The sequence below is a fragment of the Abrus precatorius genome, unplaced genomic scaffold (genome assembly GCF_003935025.1).
Source record: "Abrus precatorius isolate BTA unplaced genomic scaffold, Abrus_2018 Scaffold10, whole genome shotgun sequence".
NCBI lineage: Eukaryota > Viridiplantae > Streptophyta > Magnoliopsida > Fabales > Fabaceae > Abrus > Abrus precatorius.
Genome location: NW_020874292.1, coordinates 11,141,711 through 11,165,611, shown reverse-complemented (window position 1 = coordinate 11,165,611; position 23,901 = coordinate 11,141,711). Strand labels below are relative to the sequence as shown.

The 23,901-nt window shown below is 30.6% G+C and overlaps 1 protein-coding gene across 1 annotated transcript; it reads right to left on the bottom strand.

Annotated features, from left to right (window-relative positions):
• Positions 1-9,201: 9,201 nt before the first annotated feature.
• LOC113852755 lies at positions 9,202-10,501 on the bottom strand. The gene is made up of 3 exons (XM_027483121.1): positions 10,120-10,501; positions 9,863-10,008; positions 9,202-9,468 (listed from the first exon to the last, which is right to left on the bottom strand). The coding sequence occupies exons 1-3, from the start codon at positions 10,406-10,408 to the stop codon at positions 9,346-9,348; spliced, it is 558 nt and encodes a 185-aa protein (XP_027338922.1). The 5' UTR covers positions 10,409-10,501; the 3' UTR covers positions 9,202-9,345.
• Positions 10,502-23,901: the final 13,400 nt, after the last annotated feature.

Sequence of the window (23,901 nt, the reverse complement as noted above, 5' to 3'; positions counted from 1 at the left end):
GTTTCTAATCTAGAGGTCAATCCAGTTATTACTACAAGTAAGAACTTGAGGTCTCCTTCAAAGCTTTATTACAATAAGGCTACTGCTCCAGACCTTCTTATAAAAGAATAGAATGATCACAATTTTAAGAGTTTTAGCGCAAATAATATCTATGAATGGAAGATAGATGGTGAGATAGAGTATAATATTATGAATACTCTACAACATATATCTATGGTAGCCACTGTCTACTAGACTTCTCATGACTGTTCCAAAGAAGTCATTGTTAATATTCTTGCAGATGGTTTTGTGGGTCAACTCAAAGGTGGGTGGGATAATTATCTCACTGAAAATGAGAAAAATAAAATTTTCTCTGCTATTAAAACCGATGCTAAGGGAAATGCCATCATTGATGATGAAGGTCAAATCCCTGATGCAGTCAATACTCTTCTGTTTACCATAGCCCAACATTTTATAGGAGATCCATTCTTATAGAAAGATAGATTTACTGAATTACTGTCAAATCTTAAGTGTAGAACCTTAACAGATTTTAGGTAATGTAGAGTTTTCACTAGAGAAGATAGTCAACAATCTTTCTGGAAAGAAAAGTTCTTAAATCGTTAGAAGTATGGTTAGAGACAAGCTTCATAGTTAATCTGTCAATGGAGAAATTCCTTATGATAATCTTAGCCATGGTCAGCTAATCATTCAAAAAATGGCCTTGAAAATTTGTCAAGACAACAAGATTCAGAGGCAAATAGCCAAAGAGAAAGCTCAAAACAAAAGAAAGTTAGGGTCTTTTTGTGAACAATTTGGGTTAGTATCCTATTTGACCCAAAAAAATAGACATTACCCTAAGAAAGAGGTAGAAAAAAAAATAGAAACCTTACAAGAGAAAATACAATCGCAAACCTTCTAGGAAACTTGGAGAGGATAATATCCCTAAGAAAATTTCCAAGAAACCCAGAACAGGAGTCACCTATTGCAATTATCGTAAATCAGGCCATATCAGCAAATATTGTAGGCTTAAGAAAAAGATTAGCAATCTTAATCTTAATCCTTCAATAGAAGACCATATTAACAACCTTTTCATAAAAACCTCCAATGATGATTCTGTTAAAGAATCTAATAAGGATATTAACCAAAATCAACAAGATGATCAAATTTCTTCTTCTCATAGTGATAAGACTTCATAAATCAATGTTTTAATAAAAGAACAAGATTTTCTTTTTGAAGCAATCAACTCTATTCCTGATCCTCAGGAAAAGAAAAAATTCCTTAATAAACTCAAAGAAGTTTTAGAAATGAAACAAAAACCAAAAAAGCTTATTACAACAAATAAGTTTAACGTAAATAGTATCTTCAAAAAGTTAGAAAATAATTCAGTGAAACCTACAACTATTCAAGATCTTCAAACTGAAATTAATAATCTCAAAAAAGAAATTCATGAAATCAAAGAGCAACAACAAATTCATCAAGTTATTCTTTCACAACTTAAAAACAATAATGAATCTGAAGTTGCAAAAGAATAAGTTTCTGAAAATAATGATTATGGAAATTTAGTGGATGAATTTTTTATGGGTTTGATTAACAAGGCCAAAATCCAAAAAATTTATATTAATATCAGAATCATTATTGATGATTTTGTTCTTGATACTTTGGTACTTTTCGATACTAGTGTTAATTCAAATTGTATTTTACAAGGATTAATTTCTACTAAATATTTTGTAAAAACTCTGAAAAACTCGGCACTGCAAGTGATTCTAAGCTTAAGATTAATTACAAATTATCTAAAACTATTATTGAAAATCAATATATATATATATATATATATACATATATATATATATATATATATATACATACATACATACATACATATTGGACAAGATCTTCTTATATTAGTGTAATTCTAAAAACTCTTACACTCGATTTGAGTCTCACTATTAGAAACACGTATTTATAGACGAAATGACAGATAAATTTTATTCGTCTATATTATAGATGGATTTACAGACGGTTTATCTAATTTTTTTATTTTTTGGAGAAATCCATTTGTAAATCTGTCTCTATTTGGCTCACCATTTAGCGTAATTTGAAAATTTGAGGGTAATTTGGAGCGGGAGTTATAGAAGGAAAAATTCGTCTATAAATGTGGCCATTTTTTACCGACTTTTCAACTGACAATTTACAGACAAATTTTTTTGTCTGTAATTGTCTTTGACAGATTTACAAATAGATAAATTCATCTGTAATTGAACTTGTAAAAGGAACTGTTTCATTAAACCATTTACAGACAAAATTTTTCATTTGTAATGTGTGAAACACATCAAAATCGTGCCTCCTCCTCCTTCTTCCTCATTTTGCATAATTTTCTCTCTCCTCTCACCTCCCTATCTGTAATTATTTATCAACACAGATATTATAGATGGGCTAGAATTGTCTATAATTCTAAAATTCATCTATAATAGTTAAAATAATCTATTTGTAAATCCATCTATATTTGCAGGTTTTGTAGTATTGTCGTTCATTTAACTTACATCTAACGAGTATAATTTATTACTTCACTAACCATTAGATGTAAGTTAAATGAAAGACTCATATCGAGTGTAAAACATTTTAGACTTACACTAGTGTGAGAAGATTCTTTCCTACACTGGTGTAAGTCTAAAAACTCTTACACATAAAATGAGTTTTTCATTTAACTTAAATCTAACGGGTAATAATTTATTACTTCACTGGCCGTTAGATTTAAGTTAAATGAAAGGTTCAGATTGGGTGTAAGAGTTTTTAAACTTACACTCGTGTAAGAAGTTCCTTTACCATATATATATATATATATATATATATGTGTGTGTGTGTGTGTGTGTGTGTGTGTGTGTGTTGACGAAATGAAAGAAATAAAATGAATTTGTTGTAAAATATGTGGTATAAAAATGTGATAAAATTAAAATTTTCCTATCAATAAGTCTACTTATGAAGGATTATAAAGATATTAGAAATAACAAAATGTAAACTGTACTTATAATAATTACATTTACACAATAATTAATAAAGAACATAACTAAATTTTCTTTACTTACACAAGTGTAATATTTACAAACTGTTATCAAAATTTCATTAAGACTTGGATTACATAATTACAATATCAAATACTACGTCTTAAGATCAGTTCCTATCCATATCCAAAACACTGAGAACTCAGTCTTAGTTATTATTATCATGCCAACTCTCTATCTCAGTCAGCTCTTCTGGAGTCAAATCCTCATCCTCTCCAAGATTCTAAAATCAACTTTGACCTCAATGCTCGTTACTTGCTCAACAATAAACTGGGTCGGTCTTCCATGTAAGTCGTGATTAAGATATGTCTATAAATAATTCGTAGTTGCTAGAGTCCTGACTCTTTCTCTATAAATATAAATACTAAAGGTGTGGCAGATCTTATTATTTACAGGATAGTCTAAAGGTACACTATAATCTAAATTCATTTCTAAGGTAAAAACATTACCCTATTCATTATCATGATTTACAACAAATTTAAAATAACAGAACTATTGATATTCCATAAACGTATAATTTAGCCTACAACTTACAAAACAGTGTACTAATCTAGTTACTCTTCTAGAATTAGTCATTCTTGCTCCATGAAATGTTTAGTAAGGATAAACATCTATCTCACCGTTAAACATAATGCAATTACATCATAACATAAATTTCACTAACAAATCAAAGGAAACATTGCCACCTTGGATACATAAACAAACTCATCAGCAATTTCTACAAAATTATACATACTCAATCACAAACTACTGCACTTTTCTCTCTCAAATACATATTTTTCATATACTATGATAAAGAAAATATTCGATGCCTCTAGCACTTCATAAGGTCTTACACAGATAGGTAAGTAGTCGTCAATTAGTCTTTGCACACGGATACAATATATACAATAATAAATGCTTTAGTAAAGGTATAATCAGGAGTCTAGTCAAGAAACAATTGTGAAGCCTGTGATGCATTTGCTCTAAAAAAAAGTGTGTATACATACGTGAATATCGTTCATCACCTTACATTTTTCTTAGATTTCCTAATTGTCTTTGAACTTTATACCCTAATGTATCTCTGTAACTATTTACACTAATTCCTTTCATCACTTTGTACTCATCATACACTTCCTTTTATCTCATCTCATTATTCATATAAAATATCGCACTTAATAAATCACTTCCAAACTAAGTCCATAAAACACATATATTATGAAATACAACACAATCATTCAAAACCAATCGAACATATCATCAACTTTTTAGAACAGTTAAGTATCATTCAAACTTACTTTTTCAAGTAAAACAAAGAATACATAACAATACTCTCATAAGCATATAATATACACTATGTATAATGATTAAAAAGAGTTCTCCTTACCTTGAAATGAAGTTTTGGAAAGGATATTTGTGGAGAATATCGTTTAAGCAATATAAATCTTTCTAAACATCACAAAACATAGCACATTTGAGAAAATAGAAAATAGAAAGAATAGAACAGAGCTTGAAAAACTAAGCTTTGAGAAACTTACTTGTAGTCGATCGTCCAAGTTTAGATTCAAGAAATGATTAGGATTTAAAGGATGTTTCTCTTGGGAAAGAAAGTTAGAGTTCAGAGAGATATGAAAGAAAAGGTAACTTGAATTGTAATGCAATTTTTTTGGCTTAAAATCTCTTAAATACTCCTCAAATTTGCAAGCTCCGTTTGAGCGAGCTAACATCTCGCTTGAGTGAAAACATCATACAGTGGTTTTCTAGACTTTTTTCTAATATTCTTGCCTAAGCAAGAAGGGATCCAGAGAGTTCTCCAAATTTTCTTGCGAGTCCACTTAAGCAAGCTCCATTTTGCCTGGACGAGAGGACAATTAGAGAAATTCTATCCTATCTCACCCGTGCGAGAATGCTCTGGAATCTCCTAGTCCAAAACACTCAGTCTCGCTTGAGTGAGACTCCCTATAGCAAACATCATTTAAAGATTTTCAAATTAAAATACAATCCAACTTTAAATAATAACGAACAAACAATTTAAGAAAAACACAGTATTATAATATATATATATATATATATATATATATATTTAATTTTTTATTTTCTAGACAAGTATCTGAGATTATTTATTTTCTTTTTTCTAAACTATATAAAAGAAATAATATGTAACGTAGATTATTATTGATGTTAAAATCAATTGAAAAATTAACATTTTATATTTAATTCAAAGTTAAATCGAAAGAAAAGTATAAGAAATATTTTAAGAAAAGTAAACTAAAAAATAAAATGAAATATATTTTCTTATTTTTGTGATTAAAGTGTTTATTTGCTTGTGCTTACAATATAATTTTATTTTTGTTGTCAATATTATATGTGATAGTTAAGGCTTAATTATATTTTTATTATTATAAAAGTAGCATTATTTAAAATTAGTTATTTTAAAAAGTATTTTCTCTGTTAAGTGATGAATTGGATAATAAAAGTTTAACTTATTACTTATATAAGTTTTTTGAAAATATTTATTAAATGTGATGTTAGTCAACTTATTATTTAACATAAAATAGTTGATAATAGAAAGTAATTTTAAAAATATTAAGAATTAAGTTTTAACAATTATTTAAGGACTAATTTTAAAGAATATTACTTTTATAAAGAACAAAATCATAATTAAATTGATAATTAATACAGATGTATTCCTTTTCAACTTGTGGCATTTAGTGAATTAGGAATGTAGTAGCTTGTTTTCCTTCCCCTAGAATTTTTACTTTTAAAAAACCCTTATTTATGCGACCTGACTCAATATGCATCAAGTCAGAAATAAATAAATATAGAAGGCAGAGTAAAAGGAATCATTTGCTTTACTAACCTGTTGACAAGGGAAAAAACGAGAGTCGAGAAAAAGATTTTAAATTTTCATTTTGGGTACGTAAAAAAAAAGTAGTGTTGTTCGAATGCAACAAAAAGACAAGTATGTGATGTCACAGATGCTTAAAGTAATACTCCACACACACACTTTGTACCAACTATATCCGTTGGCAAATAATTAAGTCTTTGTAAGTGATGATTGGAATTTATTCTCCACGCTATGTTCATCCCTTAAAAAGAATACACTTGAGGATACTTTTGTGTTAAAAATAATAGAAAAGACTATCGTTTATTTTTTTAAAAATTAACCTTATTGCTACTAGAATTTTTTCATATCCTTCTTAATTAGTTTTATCACAATATTTGAACATGTAAAATTAATAAAATATTTTATTATACACTATTCTCTTTATCAATTTCTATATTATCAATAAAAGTTAATTATTTTAAAAATTAAAGTATTAAGAAAATTACTTTTTTTATGATTTTTTTATATATTTAATATTAAAATTAACTAAAAATAATATATAAATTATACTATTTTTAATATGATTATTTTAATTTTTATTTACATACTTGCTAATTATATTCTAAAAATTTTTAAGATTAAAATTGATACTCTACTTTTTCATATAATTTTTTAGCATTTTTTGTTAATACTTATTTTTATATTTATAAAATATCTTATTTTTTAAAATTTAGAGTTTATTTTTTGAGTCTTATCTCTTAAATTTATAATTATTTATATATTAATTTTTAACATTTAATTAAAACTCCTTTTAACACTATATGATAAAAATATCATTTTAAAATAAGTTATATCTTAAAATTATTTAATTTTATTAAACTTTTATCAATTTGAAACACATTATTTATAGTAATAGAGTTAAAACAAAATAAATTTTTAAAATTATTGTTCAAAATGATTTTATTATATATGTATATAATATTTGCAAAAAAAAAAAATTGTTCTTTAATTATTAAAATATATATATTTATTTTAAAATAAAATAAATGTGCATTGTATGGGTTACTAACTAGTTATTTTATAATTTGACTCATTAGTTCTTTAGTCAATGTTTAAGTTTCTTCAACTAATACTAGGCATATTGGTATTTAAAAAAAAAAATTCAAAGCTAAGTCTTAAGTGTAAGCTAAAAGGCTATTTCTTATATGTTAGAGTCTTTGTTTCTAGAAAATTATTAATTTTTCTTCCTTTAAAATTGATGTGTCATTTTTAAATTCTCTTTAATTTCCCTTTGAACATACAAATTTAAATTATTTTAAGTAATTAAGTATATTATCTTTATACCTACTAATCATTGATTAAAGTTGGATAAAAATTCATTGTTATATATACTTTTCATAATTGTAAAAAATATTAATCCTTAAGAATTGATTCACTTATTATAGGTAAAATTTAGTATTTTTTGTCATCTATCTTAAAGGTCAAATTCGATTTCGTCCTCCAATATTATTTTAATTCAGTCATTTAACTTTTTAAAAATATTTCAAATAATTTTTTTTGTTAAAAATGTTAATTCTATTAATATTTTTTTTGTTTTTTTCTTTCATGTATTTTGTTTTGCACTATTCATTATCTTCTTCCTCAGATTCTTGCATTATTCATTATTATTTTTTTCTCAATTCTCTAATTTTGCTTTATTCCTTAAATTTGTGCAATGTTCTATATATTACTTATGAATAAACATTTTGACAATAACTGCAAAAGACAATATCAGCCATGACCTTAGACATGGTGGGTGGAATGTGTGCTTGCAATATTTTGTCATTTAAAACCAAATTCTCCCTGCAAATTATACACTCTGCGTCTTTCTCCAGATTAGCTGAGATTTCCTATGTGAGAGTAATGATTGGAAGTTTTACCACAACTTCTTTATTGGCAAGAGAGGCTCTTAGAACCACATGACATTCATCTACTATCTAATCAAAGAGAAAATCATATTACAACAAAATAATGCAAAGTGTAATGATGCAATGGCTACTTATGATAACAAAATACATATATCAATGAAAAATAAGTTGAAAAGAACAACAATATGAATAAGGAATTAACATAAAGAATTTAATTGAACATATTATAATTATATCTAACTACCTTTCAAGTAATGCATTAGCAACAATACTAAATTCAATAAAGCAACTGTGACAAGGAACATTATGTATAAGGATTTAAATAGAAGTCAAGTTGATACTTAAGCTGTTTGCATTGATACATTAACTTATTGTGAAGAAGTATCCTATTCAACATTTAGGGTTTAGGGTTTAGGGTTTAGGGATAGGTTATGAAAATCCACACTGCGCAACTAATCTTCTTTTTTGTGTCAATTAATAAGCCCGTGGATTTGGAGGCTTAAGTGGTACTTCCTGGTACTTCACTTTCTTTGGAGCATTAAGCAGTTCTTCAAAGGGAGCTTTGAATGTTTGTACTTTTGCTATTCTTTGTTTAACGAAATAAAACCAGAAGAAAATTTTGATCAATCGGAGATTTCAAATAAATACCAAAGATACAGTTTCTAATATATTCATAAGCTTTTTAAACACATTTGAAGTATCCTCTTAGTCTGGTATCATTTGCTGTTGCAGCTTGAGAGGATTCAACAACAAAGAGAGTAATAACTATTGTCAAGAGGTATGATTGCACCAACCATTATACAAACATGAGAAAGAAAGCAAAAATTAAAGATTTGAAGTAAAAATGATAAGGAGTCAAGGACATAAAAAAAAGACGACAAATAGTAAAAAACAATACACATTGCACAAAATAAATAAAAACTATTAAAGAAACTAACATTTTTAACAAAAATAAATTTATTTGAAACATTTATAAAAGTTAGAAGATCAAGATGAATTAAATAAATAAAAGTTAGAGTGCAGAAGTATTCATCTTGCCTTTGTTACAAGTGTAATAAATAAAAGTTAAAAAAATGATCATCTTTGGATTTATTCTATGCTGGTATATTTTTAGCGCAAGTGATTCTATTCGATTGTTTTAGAGTGACTAATTTATGCCAATATATTTTAATGTATAATGTTATGAAATAATATTACAGATTCATATAAATATTTAATATTGTTGTTTGCATAATATTTACAGGTGTCTGTCCATCTATCATTTTGTTTACTTTAAGAATCATCTGAGTGTGTGTGGGGATTTAGTGACAGTAAGAATATCTGAGAATTTGTGATGGGGTTGGTTTCACTGGAGCGTAATAGCTAATTACATTAATAGATCTAGGATATGTCAACTTTTACTATACAAAATTATGCATCAACACAGGAGAATTTTATCATCTCGGTTGTTTCTGGCCTCCCCTGAACCTTAATGTACTATATTTAAAATTTCAACATGACTAAGCAATCATGTAGCTTTTTTCCTTTTGCTATTTTTATTTTCAGTTGCCCCTCTGTCTCTCACACCTCATGTGGGTAAGATTGAAAACACAGATCAGCTGGCAGCCTCTGAGATACTTTGTAAAGAGGGTTGCCAAAATCTTGTCTTAGCTGTGGCACCGCCACCATTACTAGTTGGTGCTGTTATCCTTGGTCGAGGTCTTTCGGGTTTGGTTACCTGAAAAAACATTTAGTAGTAACAATTATATGGGTGGCATCACCAATTACAGACTAGCATACAATGAATCTCTATGAAAATTCAGTAATTTCATCCCCTTGCAATTTACAATTTTGTAAATTCATGATATACAATACTTGTCTTACCACTCCACAGGGGAAATGGGTTCCCACCTTCATTAGAAAGAAAATACATTTGAATGATGTATAAAACACCCCAATAATAAAATTCACTGTTAATAGAAAAATGATGTTTCTAGATGAAAAGTTGATTGGCATAAGCAGAGAGAATACACATCAAGCAAACCTCAATTATATAGTGAGTTGAAATGATTTATTGCTTGGAAGTGAAAATAGTAAAAAAAAAAATTAAAAATAAAATAATTGAAATTTACCTGGTTGTTGTAAATGTCAGAGCTCCTTGCTGCTTTCTCCTTTTCCAACCCCATATTTTCCTTCACCCAATCTGGCTTCTGAGCTGATTCTGAATTGTTTGGCCTCATCTTTGCTTTTTGCTTTTCCCTCAGGCCCTTCATGACCTCTAAACCCAACAAGAAGCACTTTTTTAAAGGCTCAAATTTGGAAGAAGCACATAAAAATTAAAACCCTTTTTCAAGAATAAAAGATAGAGTCGTAGTTGCTATTAACTAACCTTGAGTTGTGATGAGTCTATAAACTTGGCCAAGAACAAGGGTATCAGTGGGCTTGAGAAGCTTGATGCGAGTTAGGCGAACCGGGTTGGTGGTGTTGTCACTCTTATTGGGGCAATTTTCAATGTCCTTGGTTGGACACAATGTGGTGGAGATGAGAAGAGCAACATAGTGACCGGGGTTGGTTTTCATAACATGGCTGGCACTCACAGGAGCATAAAACTTGTCTACTTTTCCACTTGGGTGCTGTATCACTAGTGTTGCAGCATCAATGGCGTGGCAATTTCCCATTTCCTTCTTTTTTCAGAGTCAAAACGAACACCAAAATGATGAAGGTGGATGGGAATGTTGAAGCACTTGCTAGTCTTTATAGCAGCCACACAATCCCACAATTTTTCAAGGACCAAACTGATATACTGATATTCTCTAACTCTCTGCTACTGAATATGGGGGGTTAAATACTTATATATGTATAGCTCCCCCTATTCAAACTCTAGAGATAATTAGTTAAAAAATAAAGAAATACTTTTTTTTACTAAAATTATTATGTTAATACATTAATAATGATAAATGTTATTATTTTATTTTAAATCGATATTGTTAAAATAATTTTTTATATTGATGAGTGTAGAAAGAAGCCATTGTACAAACAAATGGAATGTAACTGAAAACAGGGCATGCCAATCGGGACCAAAGACAGAAAAAAGAGGTAATTGGGATGGTATCCAACGCGGATGCACGTGGCAAGCATGGATTGGATGCATGAGTTTGTGAGGAAACAAGTGGGACCTATGCAGCTGATGTGATGTGATGTACATCTCTCAAACATTACATTCTTTTGGGTCTACCGTGTTTGGGTAAATGACATGTTCCTATTCACAAAGTAATTGCCATGCATGTGATCCTCCCAAATACCTCCTTAGACCTGTTTTTGTCGGTTACATTAACATTACCAAGTTATCATGTCATTGCTGAGTGCATGCCACTGCACCCGTTAGCATTCCCTCTTTAATTGTAGGTGTTTTAACCCACTTTAAGAGCAATAATTAACCTGATTTAATATAATATTCTATATAATTATGTCGTCAGCATGTTATAATTTTTGTTAGATCAAAATAGTACTTTCAGAATACATAATAATTTCTTTAATTGGCACATCAAACACAGGTTGTTGCACGTAATTTGAAAGATAATTGAAGGAATACACATGGGGTTTATTTTGATGTAAGTCGGCTTTTTCAGTGGCAACTTTATTTTTTTACACACGTTACTCTTTCAACGGATATCCCAACATGGATACATAAAATATTGACATTATCAATTGTTTTCTGCTTTTGGTCTCGTTTACTCGGGAACAAGGATGGTGCATCAATGGTCAAATAGCTATAATCAACTGTGAGTTGCATCCCATGTTTGACAACCACAAGTCCACAACCACCAATGCCAATTATTATCACCAAATCTTGGATTGCATGAGAATTTCAGCACTCCTGTTTATACTTTAGCGACTATATTTCATTTTCTTTCATGATCATGCTTGGAATCGGAATATTACAGTGTACATTAGTGAAATAATGCAAGGATATGATGTTGTTACATGGCATATTAGAATGGCATGCATAAAACATAACTAAGGAAGAATAGTTTATATTTTAAATAAAAATAAATTGTTATATAAATTTAAATTTGAATTTGCATTCAAACTATATTTAAAATGTCAACATCTTTTGTTGATGTTATACTAACTCGATATCCCTACTTAAGAGTGATTTTGGTGTGATTATTGCAGTAGAAGAACATTTGACAATTTTAGGATTCTATATACATGTTCTCTTTAGTTATTGAAAATACGCAAAAAAAAAAATGTATGCCAATCAATTTTGGTATATGGTACTAGAGTGGAACATAAATAAAACCATGCATTTCTAACAATGTCCAATAATGTTAATAAAGGAGGGAATTTTGGCAGCAGTAGATGACGTGTAATTATTGATAAGCGAGCTAGCCGAATCTAGTAGTATATATAATAAAAATAAAGGTATTTGTTTCAAAAGGGTTGTATCTAAGTATTAAATCATACTTTTTTTTTCCCTTTAAAACAAAGGATTAGTATTGATAGGTGTGATTAAAATTATGAAAATTATATTGTAATGAACAAAGACTTGTAATAAAAAAAAATATAATAATTTGTTTACTCTATACAAAAGTGTTAAGATTTTATTCTTCCCGATTTTCACTCACATAACCAAGAATTGCCTCAATCCGATTTTAAAAGATATATTGATGGCCAAATTCACCCAAATAATTGAAATTTAATTTCTTAATAACTCGATTCGTTCTCCTAATTATAATTCTTAGTCCCTTAAAAAATTTTAAATAAGATAAACATTATGTTCAAGAATTACTCAAATTTTACAATTGTTAAACTTAAATTTTAGAATTTCACCAATCATGTTATTTGCTCCAACCCTAATTCATAATTCAATTTTTCAATTGTAAAGAGGAATCTTTAGAGACAAACAATTAATAAAATAATAATAATAATAATAATAATACTTAAATAAAGAATAGAATTTAATGGTTGTTCAAATTCGAATTCCTCATCTTCTAACCATAGAAATTTACCAATCCATAGTACAGAGAAGAGATAGAGTGAAAAGAGAATTGGTATTTAAAGATGTTGTTTCCATAACAACATATAAATCTAGTCTAACTAAGAAAAAATTATTTTCTTTCGAGTTTTCTGCCTAAAAATTCTGTTTAAACAGTTAAAAAATTCTATTTAAATGTTTAACTGTGATCAGGTCGTAGCTACAAATATTTTGGGCTTTGAAATACCAACACTTGATCATCATAGTTTTCATCCTTTACTTTGATGAACATTAAATAATTCATTAATCCTTAATAGAAAGGGAGAGTAGGTAAGAAACATATGCATATTATGAATGTAGCTCTAGCTCTTTGATAACCACATCGTAATAGTTTCAAACAAAATTAGATTTCTCAAATAATTTTGCAATATAGAGAGCAAATCTAGGTCATCTCACAAGGACATAAATTCATTCTATTTTCAATTTTAAACATGCAACAATAATTAGATTTGGGGTGATTTTTAATAAATTAAACAGAAAAGTAAATTGGCAACAGAGAATTGAATTAAACCCAAAATGATATGCAGTAAAACAAATTGAATTGAAATTGAATTAAACTCAAAAAATGAATTAGATCTAAAAAATGAATTCAAGTTCAGAAAATGAAAACGAATTAAATCCAAATCACGAAAATAAATTTAAAACCTAGAAAAATGAAAACAAATTTTAAACCCAGAAAACGAATTGAAGGAAGAAAGAAAGCATTTAAAATGAAAGCAATCAAAACAAAAACAAAAACAAAAGTAAAACCAAAAACACAAATTAAAATGAACGCAAATAAAAACAATTAAAATGAACATAAACTGAAGGCAAAATGAAAGTAATTTAAAATGAAAGCAATTTGAATGAAAACGGATTTAAAAACAAAAACGAATTGAAAACAAATTGAAAATGAATGCAATTAAAAGAACAAAAACAATTAAGACTAACACGAATTAAAACCACAAATTGAAACTATGAATCACAAATGCAAACTAGGATTACTATACCGAATTTGCCTAAATCTAAAATGCAAAAGAAATCAATCAATCAATCTTACACTTAAGAATAAAAACCAAATTCAATTAAATTATGCATGCATAAATCTTAATCAAGAATTGCAATAAACTAAAAAGACAAACTCAGAGCAATCAATTGATCTTACAATCCACGCTTAAGATGAGATAATTTGCGAGAAAAGAATAATTAAGAACCGTAGCAGAATCAAAAATTAAATTTGTTGCAGAATCTGAAAAGGAGGCAATAATGGTAACAAAAGGTTTACTCTCAAAAATGGAAAAAGGTCTTACAGAAAATGAAAATTATCAAAAGGGAAGGTCGCAAAGTCAACCTTTTGACCCCTATATATACTAGTCTTAAATGAAAATGGAAATAAATGGGTCAATGCTGCACCAAGCAATTATAATAAAAGCCCTAAATAAGAACCCTAAATATAAAAGGTATGTTTTAAGTTTGAACTTCAAAGATTAATAAAAAGTAGCTCTGAACTCCAAACGGCATGGTCCATATATCCAAATTGAAGCCTAGGAAGTCAGGAATCCATTACAAAAAGAATCAGCCAAAAAGAAGATCTACAAAAAATGTTATGACCGAAATAGCAGACAAAGGTCAGAATAGAGAAAATATGAAATATTAAGCAAAGATAACAAGTATTCATGAAAACTCCAATTTAATGCAAGAAATGCAAAAACATGCTAAATGAAATAAATAAAGAAGGAAAGATATTTTGAAAGATGCAATAAGACTATAAATATGAGTACAAAATATGAGTCACCACTCTTCAGTTTCAAGAAATTGCCTATCTAATTTTGGGATAATTGTTTCCTAATAGTAGGTTACTTGATCAATCACATTCTTACTTCATTACATAAAGAGAAAAATCCCTATATATCCTTACGGGAAAAGGAGTGGTTCCTTATGACTAGAAAAGTAGTCAATGTTTTAACTCTTAAGATGTCTTGGTATGCATGATAATTCCCATACATCAATGAGCACTTTGTGGAATGATGGTTGATAAGTCTGTAATTAGACCCTCTTTTACAGCCCATATATTCATATTTGACCTTTATTATATTTGAATTTTACACTAATTTATATATTAATTGTACAATTTGGTATAAAAAGGTCGCAAGTGTATTTTGGGTCCAAATTGATGAAAAATTAAAGCTCGCAGTAGTCAGCATGCCCGACCCATTCAATAAGCATGGGGGTGCTTCGAGCTCATGCATGGTCGTGCTTAAGGTCTTGCACAGCCGAGCTCATTTGCAGAAAGCCTAATTATGAAGAGTCTTTAGGGTTTTCAAACCCTATTAAAAGAGAGACCTCAGGCATCGTAAAAGAGACTATTTTTGACACATTTTTACGCCTTGGCTTTTGCTCTTTCACCTTATCTCTCTACTAGGGGAATCTTTGGCATATTCTTGACAAGACTTAGAGCTTCGAGCTACCGTACTTTTCTCTATGACTTTGTTTATTATTGTTTTAATACTTTTCTTTAGCATGAGTAATTAAGTCCATAGCTAAGGCTATAGGAACTATCATTCATGAATTTATGAGATTTTGATGTTTGAATCTAAATTTAATTTTTGTTTGTGATTAGATTTTATCTTATTGCGCTTCTCTCTTAATCCTAATTAATTATATTGTCATGCAACCGTACATCAGTTAATGAATAGATTTATAGGGTAAAACGAGACAAAGGATTAGGTGGACCAAACCAATTTTTTTCTTCTAATTGTTATTAAATTAACAAGTTCATAGGTTCCTTAAACTTTCTTAAATTGATGTCTTGCATGACCATTGGAGATTCTAGTTTAGAGAAAAGAATATTAATATTGTATGAATAATAATAATAATAATAATAATAAATATGAAAAATAAAAAAAATATATAGCAAAAAGAAAAGAAAAAAGGATTCTATATGAATGAAAGGAGAGAGGAGTAAATATATTGATTATATGTAAAATATAAAAATTACTCCAAGAACTTCATTTGTAAACTTAGGGGATGTTTATGATTTTTATAATTTATTACCCCTTTGTATATAACTTTTCTTTCATTTATCTCACCTCAATTATTATCACCCCTTGGTCACATTATAACTTGAAAAAGATCTCATGATTTTTACTTATATTTAATTTATTTAGTGGAGAATCAGTTTATAGTCAAGCTTATAATAGTACACTTTTTTTTAAGAGAACTGAGTAATATCTCATTTTGTCCCTTAGTGAGAGAGGAAAGTAGAGTACCTTAGTTTGACGTTTGAGTGAAAAGTATAGAAATATAAGATTCTAATTGAGAATCCTTTTGATTGCTCATGCTTAGTGATATTACTCTTATTACTCTCTTTATCTTCTTTAACTTGGGTTCCTTGTGTGGTATTATATTTCAAGTTATTATGTTATTCTCTTAAGCAGCACTTTGCTTGAGGACAAGCAAACAAATAAGTATGGGAGAGTTGATAAGTCTATAATTAGGCTCTCTTTTACAGTCCATATATTCATATTTGACCTTTATTTTATTTGGGTTTTACACTAATTTATATATTAATTGTGTAATTTGGTATAAAGAGGTCGCAAGTAGATTTTGGGTGCATCCTGGGCCCAAATTAATGGAAGATTAGAGTTTCGCAGTAGTCAGCACGCCCAGACCAATTCAATAAGCACAGGGTGCTTCGAGCCTATACACTGTCGTGCTTAAGGCCTTGCACGACCGTGCTCATTTGTGGGAAGCCTAATTATGAAGAATCTTTAGGGTTTTCAAACCCTATTAAAAGAGGGACCTCAGACATCGTAAAGGAGACTATTTTTGACACCGTTTTTAAACCTTGGCTTTTGCTCTTTCACCTCATCTCTCTTCTAGGGGAATCTTTGGCATATTCTTGGTGAGACTTGGAGTTTCGAGCGACCGTACTCAAAGACTGGAAACTCATCTCATTCTAGTTTGCTTTTCTCTATGACTTTGTTTATGATTGTTTTAGTTCTTTTCTTTAGCATAAGTAACTAAGTCCATAGCTAGGGCTATGGAAACTACGTTCATGAATTTATGGGATTTTGATGTTTTAATCTAAATTTGATTTACGTTTGTGATTAGATTTTATCCTATTTCGCTTCTCTCTTAATCCTAATTAATTATATTGTCAGGCAATTGTACTATGGTTAATTAATAGATCTATAGGCTAAAATGAGATAAAGGATTATGTGGACTAAACCAATCTTTCTCTTTTAATCGTTATTAAATTAACAAGTTCATAGGTTCCTTAAGCTTTCTTAAATTGATGTCTTGCATGACCATTGGGGATGTTAGTTTAGAGAAAAGATTATTAATATTGCATGACCATTGAGTATTAATAGTATTTGTATGAATGATTGGTAATCATAAGAAAATCGGATTTAGAGTTAAATAGAAAAACAACATAAAGGATTGAATGTAGGTTCCTTTCTGATAAGTTTAACTCTCTTAGTTTTGTAGTTGATTTTATAAATTCTTGTTTTAATTAATCTTATATCTTTGAAACTTAAACAATTGAATTAGAAAATTCTTAGTAATTGAAAATCAATCCTTGTGGGACGATATTTCAGGAACTTAATTTAAGAACTCTTTATTACTTCTCGATGAATACAATTGCCCTCTGAACAATGGTTCCTTCTAATCCATGAATACAAAAAATGCATAACATAAGGAGATAAGGGAAGTAATGAAGATGAGGGCTGCTAAAGCATGCGCTTTAGGCTCCTCTTTCTACAATACCTCTTTCACTCTCACTCTCTCTTTATATATATATATATATATATATATATATATATATAATATTTTAAAAAGGAGCTTAATATTAATTAATTAATTTTTAAAAAGTCATCATATAATTTGCTTTAGGCTTACATTTATGTTAGGCCAACCTTGATGAAAAATGTGCCGAGAATTGATAAAATCATAATAGAAATTATAAGCAAGAAATTCTTGACACTTAACAACTAAGGACTAACACAAAGAGTGTCCACCAAAAAAACTAATAGACTATATATTCCACACTTTGAGTTTTGCTATTGACTGACCTTTTTGCCCATTTACTCAGTGGACAATGTCCTTAAGTATGCTATAATCTTAGGAACATTATATTGTTGTTGTTGCTACTGTGATTGGCTAGGCTAGTTTACTTATCAATAAATAATATAAGAAATATTTTAGATCCCAAAATTGTCCCACGCATGTATTAGGATTGTAAAACTCTTAATTATTTAAATAAATATATAAAAAATAAAGTCTTAATCAATTCTACCTTTTATTTAAAAATTTATACTATCTCAAGTCTAAAGATAAATTGTGATAAATCCTCCTTGTTTTTCTCCAATAATAATGAGTCTGAGGTGTCCAACTTTCTGCAAGATTTGTTTAGCTGAATAATGAGAAATGAGTAAAGTGTTTTATTAGCAAAAAAGTGATGAAAGGAATTAGTATGAATGGTTATAGAGATATACCGAGGTATAGAAGATAGAACCGATTATGAAAATCTAGGAGAAATGTAGGATAGTGAATGACATTTCCCTGTATGTACACAATCTATATATGTTGTATCCATGTGCATGAGTTAACCAGCAACCATTTACCTATATATGTAAGACCTTATGAAATGTTGAAGGTAACAATTAACTGGAATCACAATACATGAGAAAGTGAATATATAATTGAGTGACAGATTGCATTACGTGATTAATGTATATGAGTTATGATGTTATTAATATGTTTATTATTGTATTTGATATTGTGAAAATTCAAACTATCATGTTATTATGTTTTAGTGGGAAGGAGAGACTCATCCTTACTAATCTTTTTAGGAAACAAAGATGACCACCCCTCAGAGACCCATTATGCTAATTGAGTGGATTGTAAATAGTAGATTAAACTATGTATTTAGGGAATGACAACGAGTTTGCCATTGTAAATTTGTGATAGATAATGGAAATGGATCCAGAGATATTTTTACTCTATAAATGACAATATGGTATAGTTGTCCCCCTTTTTATATCCTATTAGTGGTAGGATCTACACACCTTCAGTCTATATATACATAGAGAAATAGTCAAGACGCTAGATCTTGCGAACTATATGTATACCTTTCACAATCATGACCTTTTATGAAGACTAGCCAGTTTCACTAGACAGCAAATAATTGGTATAAAAGTCGTTGCTGACACTGGAAATTTCTATAATGATGACCTGATACTGGAAGAGTTGGAAGAGATAGAAGGTTGGTTTAATGATGATGATTAAGACCTTACTCTCAGGATTTTTGGTGTGGGAGTACAGTATTCATTAGAACTTAAATTATTTGATTTTGTAAGTATGTAAAAGAAGTCCTAATATATTTTTGGAATCATGATCTGTAAATATAAACTTTTGTATCTGATGGGAATCTAATATATATATTTTCTTACTGTTCAAGTATAAATTTATTTAGCAAGTTATAATGTAATAATAAATGTTTATTGTATATCATTTCGAATATCTTTGCATTTTCATAAGTTGAATAATAAAAGTAAAAATTTTAATTTTTCATCAAATTTTCACGTTGAGTATATAGAAAATTCATTTTATTTTCCTTCTTTCATTATAAATTATTACACAATTTGAATAATTAAGCAAGGTCATTACACTTAGTTTGGTAGATATCTTGGTTTTCCTATTAGCCTTAAGAAACCTTCAAAGCAAGACTTTGCCTTCATCATTGATAGGATTAGGAAAAAATTCTCTCGAAGAAAAATAATTCTTTACCTCTACCTAGTAGAGTTATCCTTGTCCAGTCTTGCATTATGAGAATTCCCTTATATATAATATAATCTATGCTTATTCCTAGTGCTGTATGTAAAGAAATTAATAGTATTTTTAAAAGATTTATTTGGGACTCCTTGGGTAGAAGGAAAAGCCACATTATTAGTTGGAAAAAGATTTGTAAACCTAAATCTAGTAGGGGTCTGAGTTTTAAGAACTCCTATTTTCTTAATAAGGCTTATGTAATGAAACTATTTTGGAGGCTTATTAAGTCCCTTAATGATTTGGTAGTGCAAGTAATTTGTAACGCCCCATATTTTTGTAATAATATTTTAATGTATTAATAAATGTATAAATTGATGGATTGAGTGTGCACTTGATTGGATAATGATTTAAATGTAACTATGGTTATAAAAATGCATAAATATGTGGTTAAAATGTTATGTGGACTTGTGCTTGAGCACGATTATTGATGGTTGACGTGTGTTTTGGGTTGGAGTTGTGTGAGTATATAGGCTAAGTGTGTAGTGCAAGGATGTTCTCACTGCAGTGAGAGAAGTCTCGCTGTAGCGAGAGGGCCTTAGGAGGAAGGCGTGAGACTGAAGCCTTCTCACTATAGTGAGAGGTCACATGCTGCAGCGAGATTCTGCAAAAACCTGGGTGCAGTTTCCTCTGAGATTTTCACTGTAGCGAGAGATGCCTCGTTACAGCGACCAGAGGGGTATTTGAAAGGTCTAGGGTTTGGGAAACACATTCCCACTCTTCATAACACTTGAGGGTCGTTCTGCAGATTCTGAGGGAGAGACAATTATATGCAAAATTTTTCAAGTGTGAGTTATGGCTATTAGAGATTCAATTTTTGGGACCAAGGGAAAGGACTTTAAGTAGACCAAGTGGTGTGAAGCTAGTTTCTTAAAACTGAAAATAAGGTTGACTTCACGCCCGTATTAGTTCTGCCCGACCTAGAGAGGAAGTTTGATATGTATTGTGATGCGTCCGAGCAAGGACTTGGGTGTATTTTGATACAAGACAGACGAGTGGTTGTCTATGTCTTAAGACAGTTACGCTCGCATGAAGTCAACTATCCAACTCACGACTTGGAGTTAGCAGCGGTGGTTTTTGCTCTTAAGTTATGGAGGCACTACCTACATGGAGTAAGGTTTGAGATGTTCAGTGACCACAAGACTTTGAAATATCTGTTTGATCAGAGAGAGCTGAACATGCGGCAAAGGAGATGGATGAAATTCCTCAAGGACTACGATTTCACTTTGTCTTACCACCCTGGCAAGGCAAATGTGGTAGCCGACGCTCTGAGCTGGAAATCATTGCATGTGGCAGCAATGATGGTGAAAGAAATGGAGTTGATTGAGAAATTTCAGGACATGAATCTGGCCATGGAAGTAAGACCAGGGAGTTTGTACCTTGGGACAAAAACGATTCATAATGACTTCTTGATATATGTTCGAGATGTGTAACAGGGAGATGTTTTTCTGCAAGATATGATGAGGCAGAAGAATGAGGGAAAGAGTTTGGAGTTCTACCATGACGAGAACGAGGTGATTAAGTTCTAGAACTGAGTGTATATTTCCCAAGTGGATGAGTTGAAGCAAATGATACTTGAGGAAGCGCATAAGAGCAAAATAAGTTTTCACTCCGGTGCGACCAAAATGTATCAGAATCTCCAGAAGAACTTTTGGTGGAATGGAATGAAAAGAGATGTGGCTAGATGCCTACCTTGCCAGAAGGCGAAGATAGAGCACCAGCGTCCACCTGGGTTGCTGCAACCGTTAGAGATCCCTGAGTGGAAATGGAACAGTATTTCCATGGACTTTGTCTCCGATTTACCAAGGACCAAAAATAATCATGATGTTATTTGGGTGATTGTAGATTGATTAACCAAGGCTGCATACTTTCTCCCGATTAACATGAAGTATAAGTTAGAGAGGCTTGCAGACTTATATGTGAAGGAGATAGTCACACTACATAGAGTGCCGACCAGTGTCGTGTCCGATAGAGACCCGAGGTTTACCTCAAGGTTTTGGGAGAGCCTGCAGAGGGCGTTGGGGACTAAGTTGAAGCTTAGTTCGGCATATCATCTACAAACCGATGGCCAGACAGAGAGAACCATCTAATCCCCAGAGGACTTATTGAGAGCTTGTGTACTTGAGCAGCAGGGGACTTTGGAGGAATGTCTGCCATTGGTGGAGTTCACTTACAATAACAGTTATCCTGCCAGTATTGGGATGGCACCATTCAAGGCCTTGTACGGGTAGAGGTGTAGGACCCCTTTGTGCTGGTATGAGGATGGAGAGGCTACTCTGTGTGCATCGGATATGATCCATAAGCAGAATGAGCATATTATAATGATCAAGGAGAAATAAATAAAGGCTGCACAAGATCAACAAAAGAGTTACTATGACAGGAGAAGGAAGTTGTTGGAGTTCTAAGTGGTTAACCATGTGTTTTTGAAGCTCTCACCTGTGACTGGAGTTGGGAGAACTTTGAAATCTCAGAAACTATCTCCTAAGTTCATTGGGCCACTCGAAGTGCTAGGTAGAATTGGTTCTGCTACGTACCGAATAACATTGCCTCCAAACCTCTCGAACCTACATCCGGTGTTCCATGTGTCACAACTCAGGCAGTATGTGCCAGATCCTTCCCATGTGATTGAACTTGACCCGGTTCAAGTAAGAGAAGACTTGTCTTATGATGCGTATCCGGTAAGGATAGCAGATCATCGTGTCAAATAGCTGAGGGGCAAGCAGATCTCATTGATGAAGGTGATATGGATCTCTAGTGATGAGGGAGATGCCACCTGGGAAACAGAGAGTAGAATGAGAGAGTTATATCTAGGATTGTTTGTATAACTTGTGTGTATTTGGTTGAATTTCGATGTGTATGAATGCATATAAATGAGTATAATTGTATTTTTATATGATTGGACTGAGAAAACAGGTCAAGTGTGTAATACTGGGGCATTCTCGCTGTAGCAAGAGAATTCTCGCTGTAGCGAGAGGGCCCTGGGAGGAAGGCGTGAAATTGTCGTCTTCTCGCTGCAGCGAGAGGTCCCTCGCTGTAGCGAAAAAGTGATAATTTGGGGTGCATTTCTGGGTGCAGTCTCGCTGTAGCAAGATTCTGCAAAAATCAGAATGCAATTCCCTCTAAGATTTTCACTGTAACGAGAGAGGGTGTCGCTGCAGCGAGGTTCGCTGTAACGAAAGTGTCGCAACCAGAAAGGGATTTAAAGGGATTAGGGTTTGGGGGAGTTCATTTCTCACTTTCTCCTTTGAGATCTCTTCTATTCTCTCACTCTCAGACCCTATTTCACCAATTAAACTGCCTCCAAGTCGTTTGGGAGCAAGATTGAAGGTTGAATTTGTGTGGAGAACGCTTGGAGGACTAAGTTCGTGTGGGGAGCCTTCTCATTGCTGATTTTGTGTGTGTCTTCATTTGAGGTGACTAAGACGATTAGCATCGGACTCAGTGAAGGAAGGATGAATTGTTATAGGACTTACATTGTATTTTTGAAATTATGATGTAATTGATTTAGTCTTGTAGTAGTCTTTGATATAAATTGTAATCCTTTATTATTTTGAACTGTTTTATGAAACTTTGTGATGGAATCTTTTATTAAATAAAAATTTTATTACTCCCATTTTCACTTAAGAATTAAATTTAAGGTGTTACAACAAAGGCCTTTTTTCCAACACACAAAATTCAACTATAGTCTTCTCATATTAATCTACATAATAATCATAGAAATTAGTGTAAAAATTTGATATAATAATGGTCATGCATAAATATATAGGCTGTAAAAATATGCCAAAATACAAACTTATTAGATTGACGTATCTATCTTAAACTTCTTTGTGTTGTGATTAATCAAGTCTTCCTTCAATTAATGCTCTTCCCCTTTGATTCACTCCATCTAATCTTTCTTTACTTTATTAAAGAGGGTTATGAGATAGAGACCCTATGTAAAACCACCAAGATGTAACCAAATCCACTGACAATACATGAAGAACTCAAGAATAAAATCTAGGGTTGAGGAAACCCTAGAAGAGTCAAAGAAAACTTTCTCTTTCTATGAGCAAGAAAGTGTTTCTTAGGTCTTAAGAGCGTGTAATACATTTTCATATTTATATAACACGCACAACACATATAATTTAAATAATTATATATTTTTATTGAAAATTTATAACTATAAATTTTAGTATCCCTATTATTTAAATTTTATAATTTATGTTCATACATTTTCTTTTATAGTTTGAATATTAACAAGCTTTTTGTATAAATTTCCATTCTTATGCGTTATATATATTTTTATGTTCGTTTAATGTAATTACTTACTTTTATAATATAAAT

Bases quoted from the DNA above. Each gene is read 5' to 3' on its own strand.
- LOC113852755 (XM_027483121.1), bottom strand. From the start codon at position 10,408: ATGGGAAATTGCCACGCCATTGATGCTGCAACACTAGTGATACAGCAC. The intron at 10,009-10,119 runs GTTAGTTAATAG...TGTTGGGTTTAG, and splicing joins TAGACTCATCACAACTCAAG to AGGTCATGAAGGGCCTGAGG. The intron at 9,469-9,862 runs GTAAATTTCAAT...ATGTTTTTTCAG, and splicing joins CTGACATTTACAACAACCAG to GTAACCAAACCCGAAAGACC.